This window comes from Falco biarmicus, chromosome 19, assembly GCF_023638135.1.
Source record: "Falco biarmicus isolate bFalBia1 chromosome 19, bFalBia1.pri, whole genome shotgun sequence".
Lineage (NCBI taxonomy): Eukaryota > Metazoa > Chordata > Aves > Falconiformes > Falconidae > Falco > Falco biarmicus.
In genome coordinates this window covers 1,578,125-1,600,715 of record NC_079306.1, presented here as the reverse complement: position 1 = coordinate 1,600,715, position 22,591 = coordinate 1,578,125, and the positions used below count along the sequence as shown (strand labels likewise).

The 22,591-nt window shown below is 45.9% G+C and overlaps 1 protein-coding gene across 4 annotated transcripts in view; it reads right to left on the bottom strand.

The window, feature by feature from the left end:
- Nucleotides 1-22,591, bottom strand: part of DIP2B (disco interacting protein 2 homolog B) — a 125,375-nt gene that overhangs the window by 53,682 nt on the left and 49,102 nt on the right. For 3 of the 4 annotated variants that reach the window (XM_056321847.1, XM_056321848.1, XM_056321850.1), the window contains exon 1: nucleotides 18,322-18,536. The exons of the other annotated variant lie outside the window; for it this stretch is intronic. In XM_056321847.1, coding sequence (XP_056177822.1) covers nucleotides 18,322-18,409 — 88 coding nt within the window. In that variant the 5' untranslated portion in view covers nucleotides 18,410-18,536. Of the gene's footprint in view, nucleotides 1-18,321; nucleotides 18,537-22,591 lie in introns of those variants that run through there. 4 annotated transcript variants of the gene reach the window in all.

The window sequence follows — 22,591 nt, the reverse complement described above, 5'->3', positions numbered from 1 at the left end:
CCAAAAAGATATTGCAGTTACAGATGTGATTTACTTTGAAGACTTAAGTATCTGACAGCAAATGAATACAGGAATTATTTACAAAATACCCCAAATACTGTGTTTATTACAAAAATCTGTCACCGCAACCTTGTTAAAAAGCTCCTTCTCCCATCCTGTTTTCCCGTTGAACATTCACATCATCAAACTACACGGGAAATTTCTACCGTGTTGATATTTTTTATTAGTGAAAAATACAGGGGATGATAACAGTGGACTAATCACAACCAATCGCTCCAAAACACCTTGCTTGCAGTTCCCGGTGAGCGGGGAATCGAGGCTCTCAACCCAAAACCCAGAGGATGACACAAAGCTTCGGACAATGGCTGCTTTGTTTGCACAATGACTACAATCTCCACAGCAGTCGAGATAGAGAGGCTGAGAAAACATCCCATCCGAATTCCTCCCTAGCCTACCCAGGCCAGGATTTTGGCAAAGCAGGGCTTTCGTATTACAAATCGCTCGGGAAAGGGGACAGCACTCCTCTCTGACCAGTAAGCCCTTCTCCTTCCCACCAGCATCCTCTCAACAGCCCAACGACCAGTTCTGGCGTGGTCTGAGCTACACACAAAAGGAACTCCCTTCTGGAAAAGCAAAGCCATCACCATGAAACAGATTAAAGCCTAATAATCTCGCTGACAGAAGCCCGGTGAAGAATGAATTGGACAGCTTCCAACGCCGCTGTCTCCACTTCAGAGGACAGCAAAATCGGGACTGGCCCTAACACAACACGTATGACACTTGTAATATTAATGAGTCAGCCCCCTACCTACACGTAAGAGCTGAGTATCAATGGAAAAGGAAACATTTTACAGCTGGCAGCAAATACCGCTTTGCTGGATAAGCAAACACCTAAATACAACTATTCTCCAAAGGGTTCAGATTTTGACACTTCTGCACTCTGTTCCCACGAAGGCCAGAGAGACATTTCATCCAGTGGAAATAAACTCACGGCAGGTTATTTGTAATAAAAAGGGAAGAAAAATAAACACGTTCCTCTGGAAATGACACAGCTTTCAGCAGGTAAATGAAAAACTCCTGTTGGTAAATTCAGCATGGAAGTATCAAAAGACGAGTTAGCGGTAAACAAAGCCTTTTAAACAACAGATCGACTGACCCAGCAAACACTAGCCAACTGGAAAGAAACATTAACTGGTAAACAAAAATGGCTGAGGCCAGAGGCCAGAACGCCGGCTGCGTTTCCCTTTTGTTGTTCCCATCTTGAACCACGAACGGCAGATTTCAGGAGGCTCAGAGCCATCGGCTGAAAAGCATAAACTCCTGCACAAGCCTGATCAAGAACGTAGCGAGCACAATGCAAAACAACTACGAGCTTGTGTACTCATGGCAGCTGCAGAGTCCGGGCGAAAAAAATCCCCGATCCTTTTCTAAACGGGTTCCAAATGTTTTTCAGGACAAATTATCACATGCACTGAAAGGCAACCTACCGGCACCAGATCTGCTCTGGTGCTCTTCACTCAGACAAGAACATCTTGAAGTTGGAAGAGAAGAAACTTTTGTCTAGTGATGGGTAAAAATTTCACAGTGTATTTGCAGTGACAAGCTGCGATCTCTCCAGGCTCAAATGAAAATGGGCCAAAAATCAGGAAATATCATTTATATAGACTTCTAACACATAACAGCAGTGTAAATAACCACATTTCAGCCCTAACCGAGTGGAAGTTGAACACCAAAACGCCTGCGTTGGCACTGCTTGCTTGCCTGAAAGCCACAGAGGGCTCGAGCTGAGCACAGAAGGATTTCTGTCACGGCAAAATCCCTTGGAGATTCAGAAGTCTGGCATCAGTGCCACTACGTATATGAAATGGAGCGAGAGAAGGAGCAGTGGCAGAGCACGTGCCACCGAGGTCTTCTCTGAAACCTGCTGCTCCCGACACAGCACAGCTGGCTGCATCTGTGTTTTTTTACTGGTGAGTGACAATACAGACTGGTCTTTACTGGCACGAAAAAGTGTTACTTGGATGCGATACAGTATTTGTTTGGCTGGACTCTAGCTGGAGAAAAGGAAAAACCGCTGGATCTCTTTTACGGTTACGTTTATGGCAAAGTTACTTACCAAACAGGATGAGCTGCTTAAAAGTATTTCAGCCATAAATCAAAACAAATAAAACCACTTTCCATAGTGTAAGTTCATCAGAATGCTCTCAAGTTGTCCTCACACACACTACCACTGGGAAGAAAGCCTTACAAATCTGCTAAAAGCTTCAAGAAGCCTAAATGAAATATTAATACTCTGAAAATGATGGAGCCAGCACAAAAACACAAGTCTCCTTTGCCACTCCAGTTCTGTATAGGCCAGAGCAAAAAACCCGAAAGATTTCTTGCAGGGATGCCTAGATGGAATTATGAATAAACCAGAAAGAGACCCCAGCTATAGCCGTACAGGCAGGGAACTGCAAGCTGTCTGAAAAAGCAACAACCAGCAAAATGTATTCGCAGCTCCCTTACCTTTCAGTTCCTCAAGACAACTATCCACCATTCCCTCCACTTTAAGGGTGCTTGGTTGGTCAGGTCTTAAGAGCAACCTGGAATGACTTGCCAAAAGCTCCCACAAAAATCTTTTAATTGAACGATGACATCAATTACTTAATTTTAATGAGAGTGAGATCATATTTTAATTTCTCATTCTGCAATAAATGTAAAGCAGAGGTGACTGTGCAGTTTCTCAGCAATAGCCAATCTCCCTCAAAGATGTAAGCAGAATTACATCAAATTACAAACTAATCTTTACTGCTTTATTTCACATTAGCACTTAATTCTAACAGTATTACGCTGCCTTTATTACTATGCAAAAACACATGTAAGCCCTCCAACCTGCTCATCTAAAACAGAAGCTCAAGACCTTGAACTCTCTGGTTCTCGCAGGAAGAAATCCTGATCTCCCTCTAGGCATGGACAGAGCAAAATTTAAGAATCTACAATCCTAAAACGTCCAGAAAAACCCCAAACCAACAAACTAAAAACCCAAGACAAAACAAACGCATCACCTGACGAAGCAAGGTAAGAAGTGCAGAGGATGTTAAATTAGATTTATCTTCATTTGTGAGGACACAGAGGTCTCTGATTCTGTATTGTGCCTGTTGAAAAAAATATACGACGGAGGCCACAAATGAATGCAGGTGCACAGGGCAACTGCGGATGTTTGGCAAAGCTGCTGCTTCAGCTCCACAGCACGACCTTGGCAAAGTTATTCCATGTCCGTGGCCTAATTCCACCTCTATTTTGGTTGGTAAAGAAAGCAGGGACTTTCCCGGCCTCTAACTCAGTTAACTGCAGGAGTCCTACCTCCTCTAAATCCTGCAAACCCTACAGAACCCTGCGCTGGACCCATCCAGAGATCATCTCCATTGTGGTCTGGCCCCACCGGCTCACAACCCATTCTGGTACCAGTGCTCTCCGCTGTCCTGCTCCAGCATGACTCGTTACCCCTCTCCCATCTATTCTGCATCATTCCAGGTGGGAGTTTCCCTCCTCCTTGGTCACACAATCTTAGGTTAATGTGAGATCCTCCACCACACGCTAACTTCCCAGCCTCACCACGGAAGAAATGAGAATTTAACATTCCTTTTCTTTTCCGCATTTCTGCCTCAGATGACAGCATAAAAGTACTTGCGTATGAACCATCTGTTAGTACAGCTAATGGAGCCATAATCACTAGATATCAACTGTTTCAAAGAAGGCTAAAATGTTTATAAAACCAGTGTATCAATGTAATAATATTAACAGGGAGATGCTTGTATCTTTTTGTAAAATATTATATTCACAGCAGGCTTTGCTTTCAACTACAAACATAATGGCCTTTTTATAGCAATCTGAAGCACCACAGACAGTACTACACAATTTAAGGGGATGGCGGGAGCAGGAAGGGCTAAGGACGTGTTGACAGCAATAATTTAAAGCAAGATATTCTGCCAAGAATGAGAAACTAAAGAATGAAAGTCCAAATAGAAAGCTTGCAATTAAGCAAAAGCTCTGAAGAAGGAGGACTGTAGGCAACAGGCATCAGTTTGGATTGCTGCCCTCCAATTTGTTCAGTAAGACTTGTCTGCTGACTCCATATGTTTCATGTAAGTAAAATTCATACCAAGCTACGTAATAGTCTCTTAAGAGAAATTATGATGTTTGGGAAATAAAGCAACCACTTCTCTTCAATGTCCTTCATACAACAGGATCATTGCTTCTTCAGCACCGGGCATTCTAGAAGCGCAACACAGGACTGTACAAAAAAAATACGGAAACAAAATTAATTCCTCGGGGTATCCCAGCTTACATCTTCCTACCAAATAAATGCTGACCGACCTTTTCAGTGACAGCCAAGCTGGAGCACCCATGAACAACAAGCACCTGGTAGGCTGCAGTACCTCAGATTCTCTTCAAGACACTCTGGAGAGATGTCCCCTCCAGCCCCAGCTAATTCTGCTGGAGGAAGACACAGAATTTCTCCCGAAACCCCAAAGTCACACTTGGGTAGCTACCAGCTCCATGAAAAGACACAAGTACATAGAAACCACAAACGTGGGATGTGCTCACAGCCTGACACCTTCTCCACAGTTCTCTGAGGCATGCTACCTGTATCAATCCTGCTCCGCACAGGTATGATTGAATATTTCATGTTAAAAGCTCTAAAAGGAAAAAAAAAAACACAAAAAACAACCACCACCAACCACCCTAGCCCAGAAATGCAGCCTGCCGAAGTCAACCACTCAACTACAGAGACAACACCGTCCTAGCCGTCCTGATGAGACTAGGAGCCCTGCGGAGCCTGGCATAACAGCTATAAATCACTCCAAAAATCTTCTTTTCATGCAGAGGTAAAGGGAAAAGGCAGAGCAGCACAGATTTCAGAGGGAAAGCGTGCCCCTTTCTAATTTGCCTGGTGGCACTGGCTTAAAATTGACATTTATTTCGATACTTGAGTTTGCGTCTCCTTTTTTATTTCAGCACAGAGCAAGCTGGGAATAAGGAATTTATCATAGGGAGAAAGGAGTTGGCACGGAGGCAGCACCTCTCCCAGGGCAGCAGGGCCTGACCACTGGAGACATCTCCTTCCCTGTGAGCAGGATGAAGTCACACGCGGGCTCCCAGCAGTTCAAGAAGAGACCGGTTTTGCAGGTGTTCTTGCACAGAAGATACTTTTCCTCGTGGTTTGGTTTCAACAGCTGGGTTGAAGCGCTATTACTGACAGACCCACGGGATGAAAATCCTGAGAATTAAGCACAAGATCTTCACGTTCAAACACAACCACCAGGGCCTAAAGAGCTAATGGAGAGCGACATGCCAAAGCGTGCAATCATTTCCACGCGGCTGCCTTCAGCTTCTTTACATACGAGGCCAAGAAAGCCCCCGGGGCTGTACTAGTGCCTAAATGGGCGCAGGTTTCCTTTAGTCTCTAACAAAGGCTTTAAGCAATTGGCAAGCTGCCCCAGCCTGGCTGCCTTCTTCCTTTTCATAGGTGCCTCCATCCACCGATAACGCGGGGCGGCTTTGCATCTGCACCCTGCGCAAGCCGAGGTGAAGGGTATCGCGGGAAACCCAAGTCAGCCTTTCCCCCTCCGTGAGGTTACTCCCTGGAACAACCAGCAGAGTCTTTTTTGTTTCTGTACCTACCAGGCCGTAACACTTCAATAGCAGACAATATGTTCAAAAGCTCAAACGTTAACTGGTTTAGTGAGTTAAGATGAGAGATGCTGTCTGCAATTGCTCGGGGCAGAATGTGCTGAAGGAGCAGAAATCTACCTTTCAACTGGGAATCTATGAAACGGCTCCAAACAAACCCTTTAGAACGTGGAAACAATCCAACGACTGCTAGCTTACTCCGATGCGACAATAACTCTCGGAGACTTTTTGTTAAATTTCACCCACAGAAGATTTAAGCTATTCTTGACAGCAGAATTACAGAAAAAAAAAACAGCTCACACATCTCTCTCCCAGATCTCTCCACTTCACTCGTTCCTTTCATGCTCCCTTCCTTGGGCTGTCCTGCAGGCTATCCTCTCGTGATGTCGAGCATTCAACAGCAATACTGTTCGGTGGTTTTAACCGTGTCAGCTCCTCAATCCAGATCCCAAGGCAGCCCCAGGAGCAGCTGCACCAGCACAACCGAGAGGTTGTCACTTTGCAATAGAAAGCAGCGAACACGCTCCACACTGTACTGTTGCCAGATCGTTCATAACCTGAAGCCAAACTCAATCCGAACAGAAGACTATTTACTCCTTCCCCAGTTCTGCACGCCAAGTCTTTCCTTTTATCCTTCTGCCCAAATAGTTCTGGCTCCGCTGGAAGAGGAGTGTGCCTGCAGTGCCGTACAACATGTCGGTGTCTTTCACACCATTTTATTGTTCGCAGGAAGGTATTTTCTAATTTTAAACAAGAGAACAGAAGTAGTAATTATTTTCCAAAGAGAAGAGGCCAAGGTATGGCATCCTGCACGGCATGGAGAACTCTGACACCACCATCTACTTTACTTCGCGCCCCCTCCCTTGTTGCTTTGCCAAATCCGTTTCCATCTCTAGAACGTGAAAAGAAGAAAGTGTCACCTTTGCTACTACAGACTCAACGTAGGTAACAGCAAGCCTCCATAAACCAGCCCCTGAAGAGCCGCCAGCACATGAACTTTTATTTCTACCTGGCTTTCCCCACCAGGTTCAACCCAAGAAGTTACCTTCACATCCCAGGGAAACGAATGGGTTGAATATCACAAGCTATCCCACTGCAACACCGATAAACTGAGAAGGATTACCGCAGGTAAGTGTGCGTAAGACAAATCTCTAGAACTCTTCTGAGCCAGAAGGTCACGTTCCATAGGCCACATACAAAGCCCAGAGGAGAGCAGACAGTGCAAAAGAACAATGCGAAGCAAATGGTATGTGTTTGGATAAGAACCAGAAAACAAACCCTAACCTCTGTCAAAAAAAACCTGGAATTGGCGACAGCCACACTTAACAGACAAGAGTTCAGGCCCCCGTTTACAGGAGCTGAAAAAGAATTAGAATTAGAGGAGGGGGAAGGGTCCAGATTTTCTTTTCCCTTTAAGTCTCACCTGAAAAAAAACCCCTTTGTTCAGATTTAATAAAAATCAGCTTCAACACCATGAAAGAGGAAAAAGACACATGCTATTAGCTAAGTAATTACTAGTAAGAGACATGATAGCAACCCTAATACATCAAGTATGATTTTGCCAGATCCAAATGCTTTCCTTCACAATTTCCATGCTCTAACCAAAAGTGTTTTACCAAAGCTTTGTACAATGAACGTTTCGATACACAAAAGGCAAAGGGTAATTGCCTCTTCCTGTTTGCAGCTCTAGCCAGATTTTTTTTTTTTTAAAGGCCTACTGCAAAAAGAATTGCCTTGAAAGCCTTCCAAGGCACCACCAACTCCAAGGTTTTGTATTTGGGGGAAATACGAGAGCAAATCAACTATCTTCTAGCGCAGGCCTCGGTGTGTCTGGTCAAAGCTACGAAAACAACGTTGGTAAGTCCTCCTACACTAATGGCGACTAGCCCTACACAATTTTTACATGCTGCAATTTTAAAACAGGACTTAACAAGTAAAGTCTATCAAACACAGGAATAACTAAACAGAACAGCAATGTTTGTTCAAGGTTTCTAGGTGTGGCTGCAGCCAAGACATAATGGGGATTACTTATATCTGACTCATTTGCTTTGTCTTCATCCATGATTCTCCCTGTTTGGGACTCAATAATTGACGTTTTTCTGCACCACAGGACTTTTTGAGTTCAGGACATTTTCAAGAAGGGCTTGAGAATTTCAAGCAGAGAGAAGAAATTCCACAAATACAGTTGGTTCATATCGTGTGCAACCAAAACTTACCATCACCCTCACAGCTAAACCTCAGATTACCTGGACGCGTAGAAGAACACGCCAACTCCCAGCACACTGTACAGGCATCTGTTTTCTCCTTATCAGACCGCGTATTTCAAAGTCTCTTCTTTTTAAGTGACAACGTACCCACTTCTACAGAGCAGAGGGCTGAGCGCCCACAGATCTGCTCTGCTGCCTTTGTGTGACCCAGCAACCCACCTCACCTCCGTACATCGCGCCTTCCTGTCTGTGAACTGAAAATAACAGTACTTCCCCCTTTTCACTGCAGCAACTTCCAATCCAAAACTACGCAAGTATGGAGGTTTTCGTTCCAATTACAATAAGGATTGTTCTCTTTTTTTAATCCACAAGGGATCACTTAAAAGTTTCTGCCCTAAGAATAAACATAGGTCTCAATCTCAAAAAACATTTACACGAGCACGGGAGTATTAAGAGATCTACTTTCTGCTTACACAAGACAGGTCTCAGCCTTGTGCTGTTCAGTATTTTTTTCAGGATTGCCAAAAACTTTAAAAAATCCCGAGCTGTGTCAGAATAATTTATAATTTGGTTACCTGCAAACGCTTTCATGAAATCAAGTAAATGGTCCAGTATTTTTTTAAGCAGCAAAGTTTACATTCCTAAAAATTTAATCAATTGCCCTCTCCAGTTTGCCAAAGTTCACAGCTTTACAAAACGCAGAGCCGAGGCGCCTGCGTTCTCCGAGATGGAAAGGAGTAAGGTGCTAAGAGGTGAGAGTATCTCGAGCCAATGCTGCTGCCAAAGGCTTTGTTATGAAACCAGGGCTGTAGTTCTTGAGGACACACCGTAGAAGCACACACGCTTTTCTCCAGCTTAGAGACACAGCACAGAGTCATCCGAAGCAAACTTTCCAGCAACTCCCTTCTTCCACACACACAAACAGCTCTGCAAGGAGCCCTGCGTTTAGCCACTGGTACCTTGGTAGAACACCACCACGGGACACACAACGAGCTTTTAATTGATAATGCCAGGAATGGAACACCTTTAATAGGCATTTTCTGCTTATATTCAAGGGGGGGGGGGGGGGGGGGAAGAATTCAGCACAGTTTAATAAGCTGCAGATCTGTTTATTCCTCTACCAGAACCGCTGAGGATCAAGGACCCCTTATCTGCTGCCCACATCACCTGACTCTGCTCTCCATCGCAGGGTGAACAATCCCAGGCTGGAATTTGCCATGTCACTTCCCAGCTCTTCAGAGTAACTCTCGCTCTCCTTCCCACAGTGACAACGCACACTGTGAGCAGGAGGATCAGCTGCTGCCGCGCAGCACAAAGCCATGCGAGCTACACGTCTCGCCTTCCTGCCAGAAAAGGCAAAGCGTGACCTTTTACAACTGTTTGTTAACCTTGCTCATGCCTCTTTCTAGAAAGTAAGCAGAAAACTTCAAAGCCTCCTTCCCCTCCTCAGGGTTTCTTTTGGCTGGTCAGCTTATCTATGTGATCATTGCTTCCAGAGAAGCAGGCGAGGCTTCCACAGCAGGTAATTATAGAGAAAGGCGATGATGAAGACGCAACCACTAGGCAAAGAAAACAATCTTATCAGGACATCCACACCGACATACATGCAGTCGCTCCTGTTCCCAGCGAGCAAATCATTACTGTATTTCCAGAAAAGGTGCTTCATACTGAAATGGCTCTTCATGTCAAAGGTTAATCAGCACTCTAAATGAAGAGTTGATGCATTAAGGGTACAGGTGGGACAACAGGCAACACAAAACCTTCTTTAACACATCCTCATCTAACTACCCTTTCTGGAAGGGTGGCTGCGCAGCTATGGGATGGAGTCACACACAGAAACCAGATCTCTCAGCTCTCCTGGTGCTTTATCTGCTGCATCACTCCCATTTTCAACCACATCCTTCCAATTTACGGGCAACCAAATGCCCCCTCACAACTTCTTTCATTTGTACGTTCCAAACTCGGTGCTTCTGAAATCTCCCGTGGCTCATCCCACACAAACAGCCTGTCACCTCTCCCGGTCACCCACAGTCCCTCCCTGCAGCAGCTACAGCAGCAGCTCATATGGAAAATAATTATTAGTGGGAAAATACTTATTCTTAGCTTCCTGTAATGAAATGCAGCAGCTCGGAAGGAGGAGCTGGAAGTATCACATGATGATCAATTCCCAACAGAGCAGAGGGCTTTGTCTGCACGATGGAGATGCCTGTGGCTGCAGTGACTTCCCTCTGAGCAGGGGAGTTCTACCAGGAAAGGCAGGAATAAAGCAGAACTTCCTCCACCAAGTTACCCATGCTGCTCTCAGATAATTAGTATAAACTTGTATTAGAGGAACCATCAGCATTGCTATTCCTAAATCACTTTTCTTAATGCAGAGCGAGCTAAAATCTAGAAATACACACACTAACTCCTCTTCTTTGCAATTCGCACTTTATCGCCGATAACAGGACGGTTTAGTTTTGAAACTCCTTTAGGACGACCAAGGTACAGGAACAATATCCCTGTGAAGAGTGAAAGACAGGAGGAGAAACATCCCAAAGAATTCTTTTCCACCACTGCTCTTTAGACCTGATGTTTGACATTAGTCCTGATCCCAGAGGCAAAATGGGAGTGCTTTATCCACTAAGTCAACCAGCTCCCACGGCTATAGCCATCCTAAATGGAATGCATTATTCCTGCATTAAAACATATGTTTTTCAAGGCAGCTAGCCATCCGGCTGTTCTGAGAGAGATTACAGAAGACCTAATTTTATCAGGCAGGGATACAATTCTCCTGGTTATTTTTGCTCCCTAGGGACATGGAGTTGGTGAAAGCAGGTTGCCTGACTGCTGGGGAACAATTCTGAGAGGCTCAGTTGTTGATCACTCAGGCAGTAACTCACGTCCTGGGTTCACGAAATATATTAATGTATGCCCTGTGGGCCCCCATCCCCATGGAATTCAAAGTCCAGAAAGACCTAGTTTGTATCAGCAATTCTCAAGTCAAAAAGAATTAGAAAAAGTTTATGTTGGCAGAGAAGTGCTAAAACTTTAAGCAAGTTTCCCCCCACACCCCTTTTTTTTTTTTCTTTTAATCAGCTTAAGATACAATAAGTAAAAGCCTTTGCTCACAAAAGCAGCAAGGAAAGTTACTACTACACTGACTATCTTTGGTATAAACATAATCTCTCCTGCCTGTGTTTATTCTAAGTACTGTTTCAGAAACTCTCAGCTTTGAAGTTTGCAAAAAAAAAAAAGCAAGCTGATAGAAATAGGCATTTTACTCAAAAAAATATCCAGGCCAGAGTAACAACCCCACCACTGGCAAACATTATTCACAATGAGAAATACAGGTGTGAGGCTTTTCCCAAGACTTTTCATCAAAATGTAATGGGAAAATTCGTGTAGCAGATGGAATGCTGCGCCTGCAGAGCATCCGTTAGCTATAAATCACTGTTTCCTCACACATGGTGCAAATTTAAGAGTCCTCCATTCTAATTAATAGAACGAGACATCCTGGCCTGATGACTTGTCCCTGATTTCATAAGCTCTAAGAAAAATTTTGGATTGAATCAACCTCAACAGAGGAACGCTTCAGTTCCTCTCACTGTTAACCCAGGTCCAAAAAGCAACCGAGCAACTCTCTGAGAGAGTCAGGAAATGCTTTTTATAACTTTGAGACACACGGTTTAAAGAAAACCATTTTAAGAAATTATCTGAACATGGTATTTGAAACAAATGAAAACAGGATACTATTCAGCTTCTGCTTGCACCTCTGGGACTTCTCACCATTAGTTCACTCTTTGGCTTCTGAAACTCGCCACTGAATAAACATGATAAATCCAATGAATAGAAAGCTTCACGACAAAACCGAATCAGATAGAGGGAACCAGGAAGGAACCCATCACCCTTTCCGCAACGTTACCAATGAACGAGAAACACGAGGGGTCCTCTGCAGGCAGAGTTTCCCAGGGAGCTCCGAGCACTGCCTAGTTAGATGCACGTTTGAAAGACCAGCAATCCGGCTCCGTGCAGTTATGCTGCCATCCATCACATTTACTACTTAATATTTCATGCTACAGAATTTAAAATAGAAAACTGAAGATCAGTTATCTAGGACACCACAAAAAGAACGCCAAATGCGGCTTTAGCGCAGATGTGTCAGGCTAACAGGTCTGATTAACATTTCCAGCCTAAGTATCCAGCTGAAACTGCAAATACCACCCATACTGGAAGTAGTAAGAATCATAAAAGACAAACCAGGAATCATTGCTACCAGATGTCCCCTCCACCCAGCTGAGGAAAACTGGTTCTAACTCCAGCAAAGCTTCAGAGAAGCAGTCAGGGAGGAGGTGGAGGACTCTCTTTAAAGCCTCTAATTTCCTCCTCTCCCCAAGGCAAAGGGTCAGAGCTGCAGCTTTTAAAAATAGCCCCAAACTTGCTCCTCATTTCCCAAGTATAAAAGGGACAACACAAAAATATGCACATTCTCTAACTCTCCTGGTTATTCTTTATTATATCAGCCCGGGTGCTCCCAAAACCTTCCTTTTCTTCACCATGTTTACACGCATCAAACATGTACCAACAGTAAAACCTACTCCCACTCACAGTAGCCAAAATATTTCTTTCAGTATTTGCGTTTAACTCACTCTCTCCAAACCATTAGTCATTTAAATCATTCTGCTTTGACCATCCGCAGAGTAGAAATTCGTGATCATCTTACGGACCTTCTGTTTGATGCACTGGCCACAGATCTGTGACTTTGCTCCTCCTGAGCACGACTTGAGTTGTATTTCCTTTTCTGGTGAGACACGGACATGGCAAGGAACCCCTGCGCTGCCACGCTTGCATCACTTCTTCCTGGGTTGCAAGGCTTAAGGAAATACAATAGCACCTGAAGTGAAGGCTCTTATCAGAACCTTTGTAAAGCCAAACAGGGCAGGAACGATCATCTCCCAATTTGCGTGAACAGCTCCCTAGGACATGCTCCAAAAGGTTTCTTTATGCATTTCAAAGCGCTGCCTCAGAACTGTGCCTTTGTTGGCTGCATACAGAAAGTCTGTGTCAAAGCCATAGGCAGATTTCTCAGCAGATTTGGTACCCATCAGCTGTCAGTCCTGCAGGTAAATTAAGGAAGCAACATAAAAGCCTTCCCATTCCTAGCTTTGCCTAATGCAAGACTTGTGGGTGAGATGCTGCATAAATTCACAAAAACCACCCGTAAGTCCTGCTAGCTACAAGACGACCAGATCCAACTTGCTTATGTTTATAAGCTCTTCTTCAACCTTTCCTGTGCTACGGCCACAGCTCCCCTCTGAACGGGAGGGGAGAAACTGAAGTGAAACCTTTCTGCTCACTCAGCAAAATCCACGCAGCCAGTCCTTGCTCGGACAATGACTTCCTTTGACCCTCCTCTCATCTGTCTGAGTTCTGTGCTTCAGCTACTTCAGTCTGTAAAAAAAAGATCCTCACCTACCCCAGCAGGCGCCTGACAATCGAAGAATGAAAACTGCAGCGCACGATTTTTGGAAGAACAGAAAAATAACATGATTCCATAGGAAATTCTCAAGCCAAACAAAATAAAGACTCTACCCACTTGCTTGAGTCAACATGTTTTCTTCCAGTAAGGTTCTATCCTATTTGGCTGGCCTTCCATCCTGGGTTTCAACTGTTTTGCTGATACTACTTTTTCCACACTTGCCACCATCCTTGGCTAGGTCTTCAGCTTCTGAAAATCCTAATACAAAGCTTTCCTCTGCAGACAGAGCCTCAATTCTTCAGCAAGAGACAATCAGCTTTGAAAGGAACAAACACAGGTGCATGAAGCCATTCACAGAAAAAACACCCACGCAAAATCACCAACCAGACAACGAAATGTATGTTTAACTAGAAAAGTAAACAGAAACCAGCTCCTTCTGCACATGAGGCAAGAGTATTGATACGATAACCCTGTCACCCAACACAGAAGCAACTGGAATTATATTCAAGGCCTGCACTGCTAACAGGGGAATTCCTTGCTGTTCCTCGGTGGAGTTCCCCTCGGCCCGTGCCTCATACTTTCACAGATATCACAAGTTGAAGTTCACTAACATCCCTTTACTAATCAAAAGAAACAGACGAGACAGAAACTGTAGTGAAACAACAACAACAAAAAAAAAAGGCAGCCAAATAGCCAAATAAGCTCTTTATGAGCACGCTTAACCCTCTCAGAGAAAAGCTGGCCCATACAGTGCAGCCCGGGAGACAGCTGTCCTACTTTCAAAGCAAAAGCTCTTGTCACACCATCTATGTTGTACCAAGAGAAGAAACTTTACCGCACAAGCGGTACAATAGTCTCGTGGTGTGCGCTGCGTAAAACAAACCCACTGGACGTGCTTAATTAAAACATTTGAATCTGGCTATTCCAGATTCTATTAACAGGGCTGCGATGAAGTTCACACGAGAGGAGCTGCTCGAGAATTTCACCCCAAGTAGAAGAGCACCCAGACCTCCCCAAGCTGAGTGCTGAAGTGCTTTAATACCAACGTTTTCAGCCGAATATGGGACAGATTCCGCCACTTACCGTGTTCTACGAACTGATCAGCACACGCTGCAAACATCTGAAGACACAGCATCATACAGGGGACACAAAGTCACCTTCAAACACAGCTGCAAAGCCCAAAGGCCTAAGACTGAGCTCCCGTACTTACAAAAATGTGAAAACGGGAGTAAAAGTCTTCTTTAAAGCTAAACTTTGGCACTTTTACCCATGAAAAAGAAGCAGATGCAAATACAAAGACAGCCCTTCCCATCATTAGTGATGCATAATGTGGGCGTCACTGACAGATGAAGAAAAGCACTAGAAAGAGAAAAAAAGCCAGAAGTGAGAAAAGAAGGAAAACATGAGTAATGAACAGGTTCCAGGTTTTGTGACCCAACTCACTGCTTATACACAATTGTTGTTATTTTAACATTTTTTACTTAGTGGCTACAACACTGACCCCTCCGTAAGGAAATGCAATGTCTCTGTAAAGCGTCATGTTTCAGATTTGGGGATAATGTACTTCATGTTGACAGAAGACAGCTGAATTCTTATCTACGCTTTGAAATAAATGACTTAGACTCAAATCAATCACTGAGGCCAAATGAAGACACACGATAAAAGACTAAAAAAAAAAAAAAAAAAAGAAATGCCATTTCTGTTGATTAATAAACAATTACTGTTTCCCGAAACACTTTCCACCGTTTTGCTAAGACATTTCAAGTGCACTCAGGAATGGGACTGCTGTTACTGCCATGCTGACCACAAGGCTCAGTAAGGAATAATCCAGGGCTGGTAGAGGTATAATTAGTCCTGTTGCTCTGTCCGCACAGATTGTTCCTGAAGAAAGTCTCATGGCTCATCGTTGCAAACTATGATTTCTATTTTAAGCACACATTAAACTAATCCTGCTCCACTTTGCACCCTACTTGCTGACACAGCATCTTTCACAACCCGAACGCCTGATAAGATTTTAATGCTGTATTTCCCCCATATTGTTGGAAATTCTCTACACCGTGGCAGTGAACGGTAACGCAGCCCTGCGTAAAACTCACTGTGAGGCTCAGCACACAACTGGATTACGCTCCGAGCCTACAGCCTCCTGCATCTGAACCACCTTCCAGCAGCACTCAGGTGCTCCCCACCACAAGACCATACACCAAGGACAGAGAAGCCTCGCAGCTCCTGCGGTCGGGGACCCCGGACTACTCGTACCAACTCTGTGCAGATGCAATTCCTCTCCTGTTCCAAAAGCGAGGTGCTCCTACCCAGGAAACCTGACAGAAACATTTATATAGTAAACAGTCAAGCCTAGAGACAAATAAAGGGGGTGGGGGCGAAAAGGATCAAGTGTTCTTATCTGAGCAATAGCTAATCAGTTAAACATGAAGCATCACCACCATTTTTAATAAGATGTTTCCATTCAATATTGTTTACTATAAACAGTCCATAGTTATTGGCAGTGGAACAATGCATGCATACAGCTTAAAATTTTTAAGCTTCAGCTTCAAAGTAGGGCGTATTTTTCAAGAACTATACAATGACATTACCTCACTGACTCACTCGGCTCCTTTACAGGTCAGGCCTCAGCTATCTCAGCAGCAAGATACCAGGAAAGATGTTTCCAAGAGCTCAGGGACAAAGTCACCCAAAATTCTTTGTACTTACTTTTTCTTTTTGATAGAAAAAGTGACGTGCGCAAACAAATCCGTGATGTGCATATTAAGAAATCTGAGCACGGAATCCACAAAGGGGCAGTGGATTTAATAGTCAGAGAATTACTTATATAACACAGAAAACTTCACCGCACTGAAGTTTAAGCTATTTGAGAAGCCTACTAAAAATCAGAATGATGTCACAGCCAGCCATTCTAGCAAAAGGATTTAAAGTTTGCAGCGCCATATATTACAGGGTCAAACTATAGTGGGCTTTCAGCCTCAGTAACTTCTTAAAAAAACAAACAAACAAACAAAAAAATCCTTTCACGTTACATTTTTAGCAAAACAAGAGAACGTTCTTCAATTCTTCGTTATCATGGAGTACCCAAACCCAAATACCAGATAGCATTATCTACTTTAGTTAAATGTTTACAGAAAGGATATCTGAAAAACACCTGACAAGAAAAACCCCAAACAGCTAACATTCGAAGTTTAATGACAAATAATCTGCGTTAAGAAAGCACTACCAGGGGCTCTTCCTCTGGCATCCTACACCCATGCGGGCAGCGGAGGGTGCCAGCGCCCAGCTCAGTGCAAGAATTCTAAGCTGCAAAACAAGGAGCAGGTTTCCTCTAGACACTGCGCGTTCTGGGACAAAGCGAGTAACGAAAGATGTTACCCCCCACTTGATTTTTTCCAAAGTTTGAATCCGGAGAGAAATTATTGCAGCCCTGCAGGAAGCCCTCCCAAGAAGCCCCTGCTGATGGCACCAAGCTGCCTGGATGAATTTATAAAGATATGCAAAACGGAGCTACCTGCTCTGCAACCTTCACCCTCTGCCTCAGATTCATCCCTCGCCCTCCGGCTTCACCAGGGAACTTTGCAACAAAGCTATATGGAGAGCAGCGTTTTAAGCACTAGGAAACAAAGACATACCCATGCAAAAAAGGAAACAGAAAAAAGCGCATGCTCTGTCCCGGTTATGGCTGTGCAAAAGAACTTACTCACAAAGTGGAAAGAACACCGGGTTTGTCTTCATTCTGCACCCAAAGCCCCTCGCCTCCCCCCGCCCAGGACCCCTGGCTGTCCCCAGAGCCTCTCCCTCCCTCCCACTCCGCATCCCCAGCTCAGGAACGACAGAAAACAGGCCACAAAAAAAGCCCTTCCGAGGGGGCTCATCGCCCCGGGCCAGCCGAGGGTCCCCCCCGGGTCTGGCAGGGGGCTCCCCCCCAGCCACAGCCCCTCCCCACGGGCTGAGCCCCTCCATCCCCCGGCCCACCCCACGCACATTCACTCCCCCTCATCCCTGGTCCCCTCACACGGAGCCTGTGGGAGCCCCCCCACCCCACCCCGACAGGCCCCCAGACACCTCACAGGGAGCCTCTGGGAGCCCCCGGACCCCTCACACAGAGCCTCTGGAAGCCCCCCCCCCCTCCCCCCCCGACAGGCCCCCAGACCCCTCGCAGGGAGCCTGTGGGAGCCCCCCACACACCCCCAGGCCCCTCTCACGAGCCTCTAGAAGCCACACACAGACAGACAGGCCCCCGACCCCCTCACACGGAGCCTCTGGGAGCCCCACAGCCCCCACAGCCCCCACAGCCCGGCCCCCAGCCCCCTCACAGGGAGCCTCTGGAAGATCCACACACACCGGCAGGGCCCCGGCCCCCTCACACGGAGCCTCTGGGAGCCCCCCCCCAACCCAGCCCCCTTGCACGGAGCCTCTAGAACTCACCCCCCCCCCAGGCTCCCGGCCCCCTCACACGGAGCCTCTGGGACCCCCCCAGCCCCCCGGAGACAGGCCCCCAGCCCCCTCGCACAAAGCCTCTGGAAGCCCCCCCCCACAGACAAGCCCCTGGCCCCCTCGCAGAGAGCCTCTGGAAGCCCCCCCCCCAACAGGCTCCCAACCCCCTTACACGGAGCCTGTGAAACTCCCCTCCCCCGGACAAGCCCCCAGCCCCCTCACACAGAGCCTCTGGGAGCCCCACACACACCGACAGGCCCCCGGCCCCCTCACACGGAGCCTCTGGGGGCCCCCTCACACGGAGCCTCTGGGGGCCCCCCCACACGCAGACAAGCCCCCGGCCCCCTCGCAGGGACACCCCCCCCCCCCCAGCCGCGGGCCTCCTCTCCCACAGACCCACGTCAGCCCCGCTCCCCCCCTCCCCCCCCCGGAGGCTCCCCCCGCCTGGGCCGCGGGAGGAGGCCGCGGCGGCCGGGCCGGCGCCCCGGGGGCAGGGCAGGGCAGGCGGGCGGGCTCCCGGCGCGGCCCGGCGCTCCTCACCTTCGGAGAGCTCCAGCTCCAGCTCAGCCAGCTGCTCACGGACCTCGCGGGGCAGCGAGGAGACGCCCGCGGCCGCCAGCTCGGCCATGGCGGGCGGAGGGAAGGAGGGGGAAGGGGGGGGGGTGGGGAAAAGGCAGGTCCGGCCGCCGGGTCGGCGCGGCTCCGGCTCAGCGCCGGGGGCTCCGGATCGCGGGCACGGCGGGAGCGGCCGCCACCTCCGCCATGCTGAGCCCCAGCGCCGTCGTCACGTGACGGGGCGGCGCGCCCGCCTCGCCCGGCCCGGCCTCCCGCCGCCGCGCGCCCCCCCGCGGCCCGGCCCCGCCGCTCGCCTCGCACCGCCCGTGCCGGGGGGGCCGGTCCCGCAGCGCGGCCCTGGGCACCGCGGGCCGCCGGGGCTCCCCTCAGCGGGGCCCGCCGCGTCCCCTGTCCCCTCGGGGGGGGTCAGCCGCTTCCCGCCTGTCCCCTCACGGGGGAATCGAGGCCACTGCCCCCCGTGTCCCCTCAGGGGGGTCAGCCGCTTCCCGCCTGTCCCCTCACGGGGGCCCGAGGCCACCGCCGCCCGTGTCCCCTCGGGGGGGGCGGGGGGGGGGGGGGGGGGAGGGGAGCACCGCTTCCCGCGCGTCCCCTGACGGGGGGACCGCCGCTTTCCCTGTCCTGACACCCTGAGGGACACCGCCACCTCCTGTGTGTCCCCTCACGGGGGGCGCCGCCACCTCCCCTGTCCCCTCACGGGGGGCCACCACCACCCCTCCCCCCCCCCCGCCCCTCAGGCCCCCAGACCGCAACACAGGCAAGTGACACCTGGGGGGTTGTGGTTTTTTTTGTTGTTGTTGTTTTTGGTTTTTTGGTGTTTTTTTTTTTTTCTTTTAAATCAGCTTTATTTTTCTAACTGTTATTTCAATTTCCCATAGCACCTTGGCAATGTCAAAAACAAATACAAATACATGTATTATCATTTTAACATTTAAAGCATGAACCTACTTTACACAAATTTTGTTTTGGACAGTTTTGACAACAGGAATATACCAGAACAGACAAAAGTATAGAAGCCAGGTAAGTCGCTTTTTTTTTTTTTTTTTTTCTCCTTTCACTGAAGCCCTACCACTTTGAAGAAGAGATCGTAAATGCCAAGGGGAAGCTGGATTCATCCGGGAGGAACAAGATGTCTGTAGTAACTTGAGCTCAATATATTATCTGAATATTTTGTATTCTATAAAAATTAGAACAAAAACCCTTTATGCACAGTCTGTTTTACATTTGAAGTTGCATTTTTTTTTATTTTTTTTTTTGGAAACTGTATCCATAACTGAAGCTCCATAAAAATAAACCTCTGGTTCTTAAATATAAAATTTTAAAGTTGTTACAGGTTAGTTTGCAGATGGATTTTTTTTCAGAAATAAGTTGCTTTAACTCCGTTTCAAGTCCTCCCAACTGTACATTAAAAACAGACTCGATTAACCTCTTATAGTGCCTATGCTAAAGGCACTTAAGAGAAGAGCCAACTAAAATACTACAACAAACCAAAATTATGTACCATCCTAAAGGAAGCTCAGACTATATGTAATATATACACAAAGAAGAGCATGATAAATCATTCAGATTAATGGCAACAATCTTACGTTTCAGAAGGAAATATCAAAATTAGAAACAAAAAGTCTATTGCATATCTGTAGTAATCAAGGATTTACAAAAAAACTTATCAGAAGCAATTTCCCCCCGAAGTGCATTTCTGTTGCATCGTCTGTAATACAATGGCGCATTTTACAAATTTAAAATATCATCTGTACATACCAGATATTTTACCCCAGGTGAACATTCACTTGGGTAACAGTAAAAATAGCGGACATTTTCAAGACAATTAAGCTGATATTGACAAAGTAGTAAGGCCATAGCTATTTAACTACAGTAAAGCATCGATTAAGTCACTTATTTGCTACTGATCTGCCACAGTATCATCTTTCTCCTCTGGTTAATAGAGCGGGTTATTTTTATTATTTTTTTACTTTTTTTTTTTTTTTTAAACCTACTGCTAGAACTGCACCATCATACTGTGCCAGGCTAACTTAAAAAAAACAACAAACCAAACAAAAACACGAAAACCAAAGATAGCAGGAATGTAAGATACTATAAAACTAAATTTTAGAAATCAAAAGAAAAAACTTTTTGCACTTTTAATTTTACTATCACATGCAAATAATTACTTCTCTTTTCACTCCCCAGCAGAAGTACGAGAGAGTGGCCCAATCTTTTCCATGCACAGTAATTTGGAAAAGAACTTAACTGGGGAAGTATACTTCTGTAGCAAACGAAAGTCAAACAACTCTGAAAACAAGTCACAGTTCATAAAACTGAAAGTTACGTGTGATTTACACCTTCTGGTATTTAGCATCAGCAGAGTAGGAAAATTTGTCTTTACACCGCGTGGTCAGCTAACAAGAAGGAACCACGGAGAATTATTTGTCACTTCAAGTGCACCCCGAACGTCGCCGTTGAACAAGGGACAGCTTCACCTCTGCTGATAAAATGGTACAGCTCAAAGGAAATCAATGAGCTGCACCAGCACTCAGGCCGGCTCCCGAACGATCGCTTTGTCCCAGTTTCCTCCCCCCCGTTTCCACCAGAACGGGCCAACACGGTGAGTAGAGACACCGCAGCCTGTCCGAGTCCGTTACGGGGATGAGAACGTAGCAGCTAGTCCGCCTACACTAAATGTTTGCCATGCAATACGAGTACTGCAGGAGAACTTGCACACAACACTATGGTTTTCACAGCCTTTATATTTACTTGGTTATTCCCCCCCCCCCCCAAAAAAAAAAAAAAAAAAACAGAAAGAAAAAAAAAAACACAACCCCAAAACCCACGGTTATAAATGGCAGTGGGGGAGTGGGGAGAAGGGAAATGCTAAATTCTTGCACGCAGGTATTAAATAAATAATTATGAGCACCCTAATCTGACAGAAATTTGAATATGCTGGAAAAAGCCAACAGGTTTACAGACTTATTTGCATACACTGTACAAGAGCCATCATCTGCTGCTGGAAGACGCACAGCCCGGACATGCGCAGCATCCTTTCCACCATCAAGTTTTCCCAATCACCTTCCAAGAAAAGATGGCACCTGCAGTTGGTTTGTTTTTCACGTCTAATAAATGAAGACGTTCCGTTTCACAACTGTTAAAAACGTGGGTACTTTTTCAGCACTACAAAGTGACCCCGCGTGCTGCGCAGAACGCAGACGCCTGCGTGGATCCGAGGCCAGAGACCGACCCCCGCGCAAGCCCCTTCCCTGGTCCATCCTTCCTCCAAACAGCGATGGCCGCGGTCGGCAGCCCAACGCATACTCAGCTCTGCCATAACAGCGCGCATCTATCCTAAAAATATCCGCGGCTATCCTACAGATTCGGGGTTTTTTCCAGTTTGCCTGCAAGTAATTGTTTCTAGCCTTTAAAATTAACTTTGAATTAATTGCGTATCAGAACTTTTGAAATATTTAAACTTCTCTATCATTCCAACAAATGTAGCATTGTTGAAATAAATGGAGAAGGGTTCTGTAAGCATCCCTAAACTGTAGATGTGATCAACGATTTTTTTTTACTAAATTAAAAAAAACCAAAACCTCCCAAACCCAGTACAGGTAGTTTAAAAGTGAGTAATGATTTTGGTTGTTTTTTTTTTTTTATATATAGATATATGTATACATACAACATGCGTAGAAATGAACAGTTAACTGCATAAATACATTATATTGTGTTATGAATCAAATCAAAGCAATTGCCAAGCTGAATAATAAGTTAGAGAAATGACAACTCTGGCTTTATATATATATTTATAAAAATAGATATGAGTGTTCTTAAAGCAGTTGATAGAGAATGCCTACTGAGTACGAAGTCGCCAAGGGTTATCTGGCTAAGAAATCAGAAGATGAAAATTTTCACAGTTATTTTAAACTGCCACTTACATTCATTCTAATGGCAACACTAGCATATATTACTAAGATGTTTACGGTATATATCACAATTGAGTTTTCCAGTGTTCACAACTTATGACTTTAAATTTGTACACTTGCTATTCACTAAAAACAAAAAAAAAAGGAAAACAAAAAAAAAGGAAAAAAAAGAAAAAAAAAAGGTGTGATTCTTAACCGCTGGAAGCTACTTTTCCCTAAGACTTTATACAGAACTTTGAACCCTGGCATGCTGATTTTGGCAGATTAAAGCACTGAATTTTCCTATTTCGGCCATTACTGTAATCACCTTTAAACTTAACCACTTA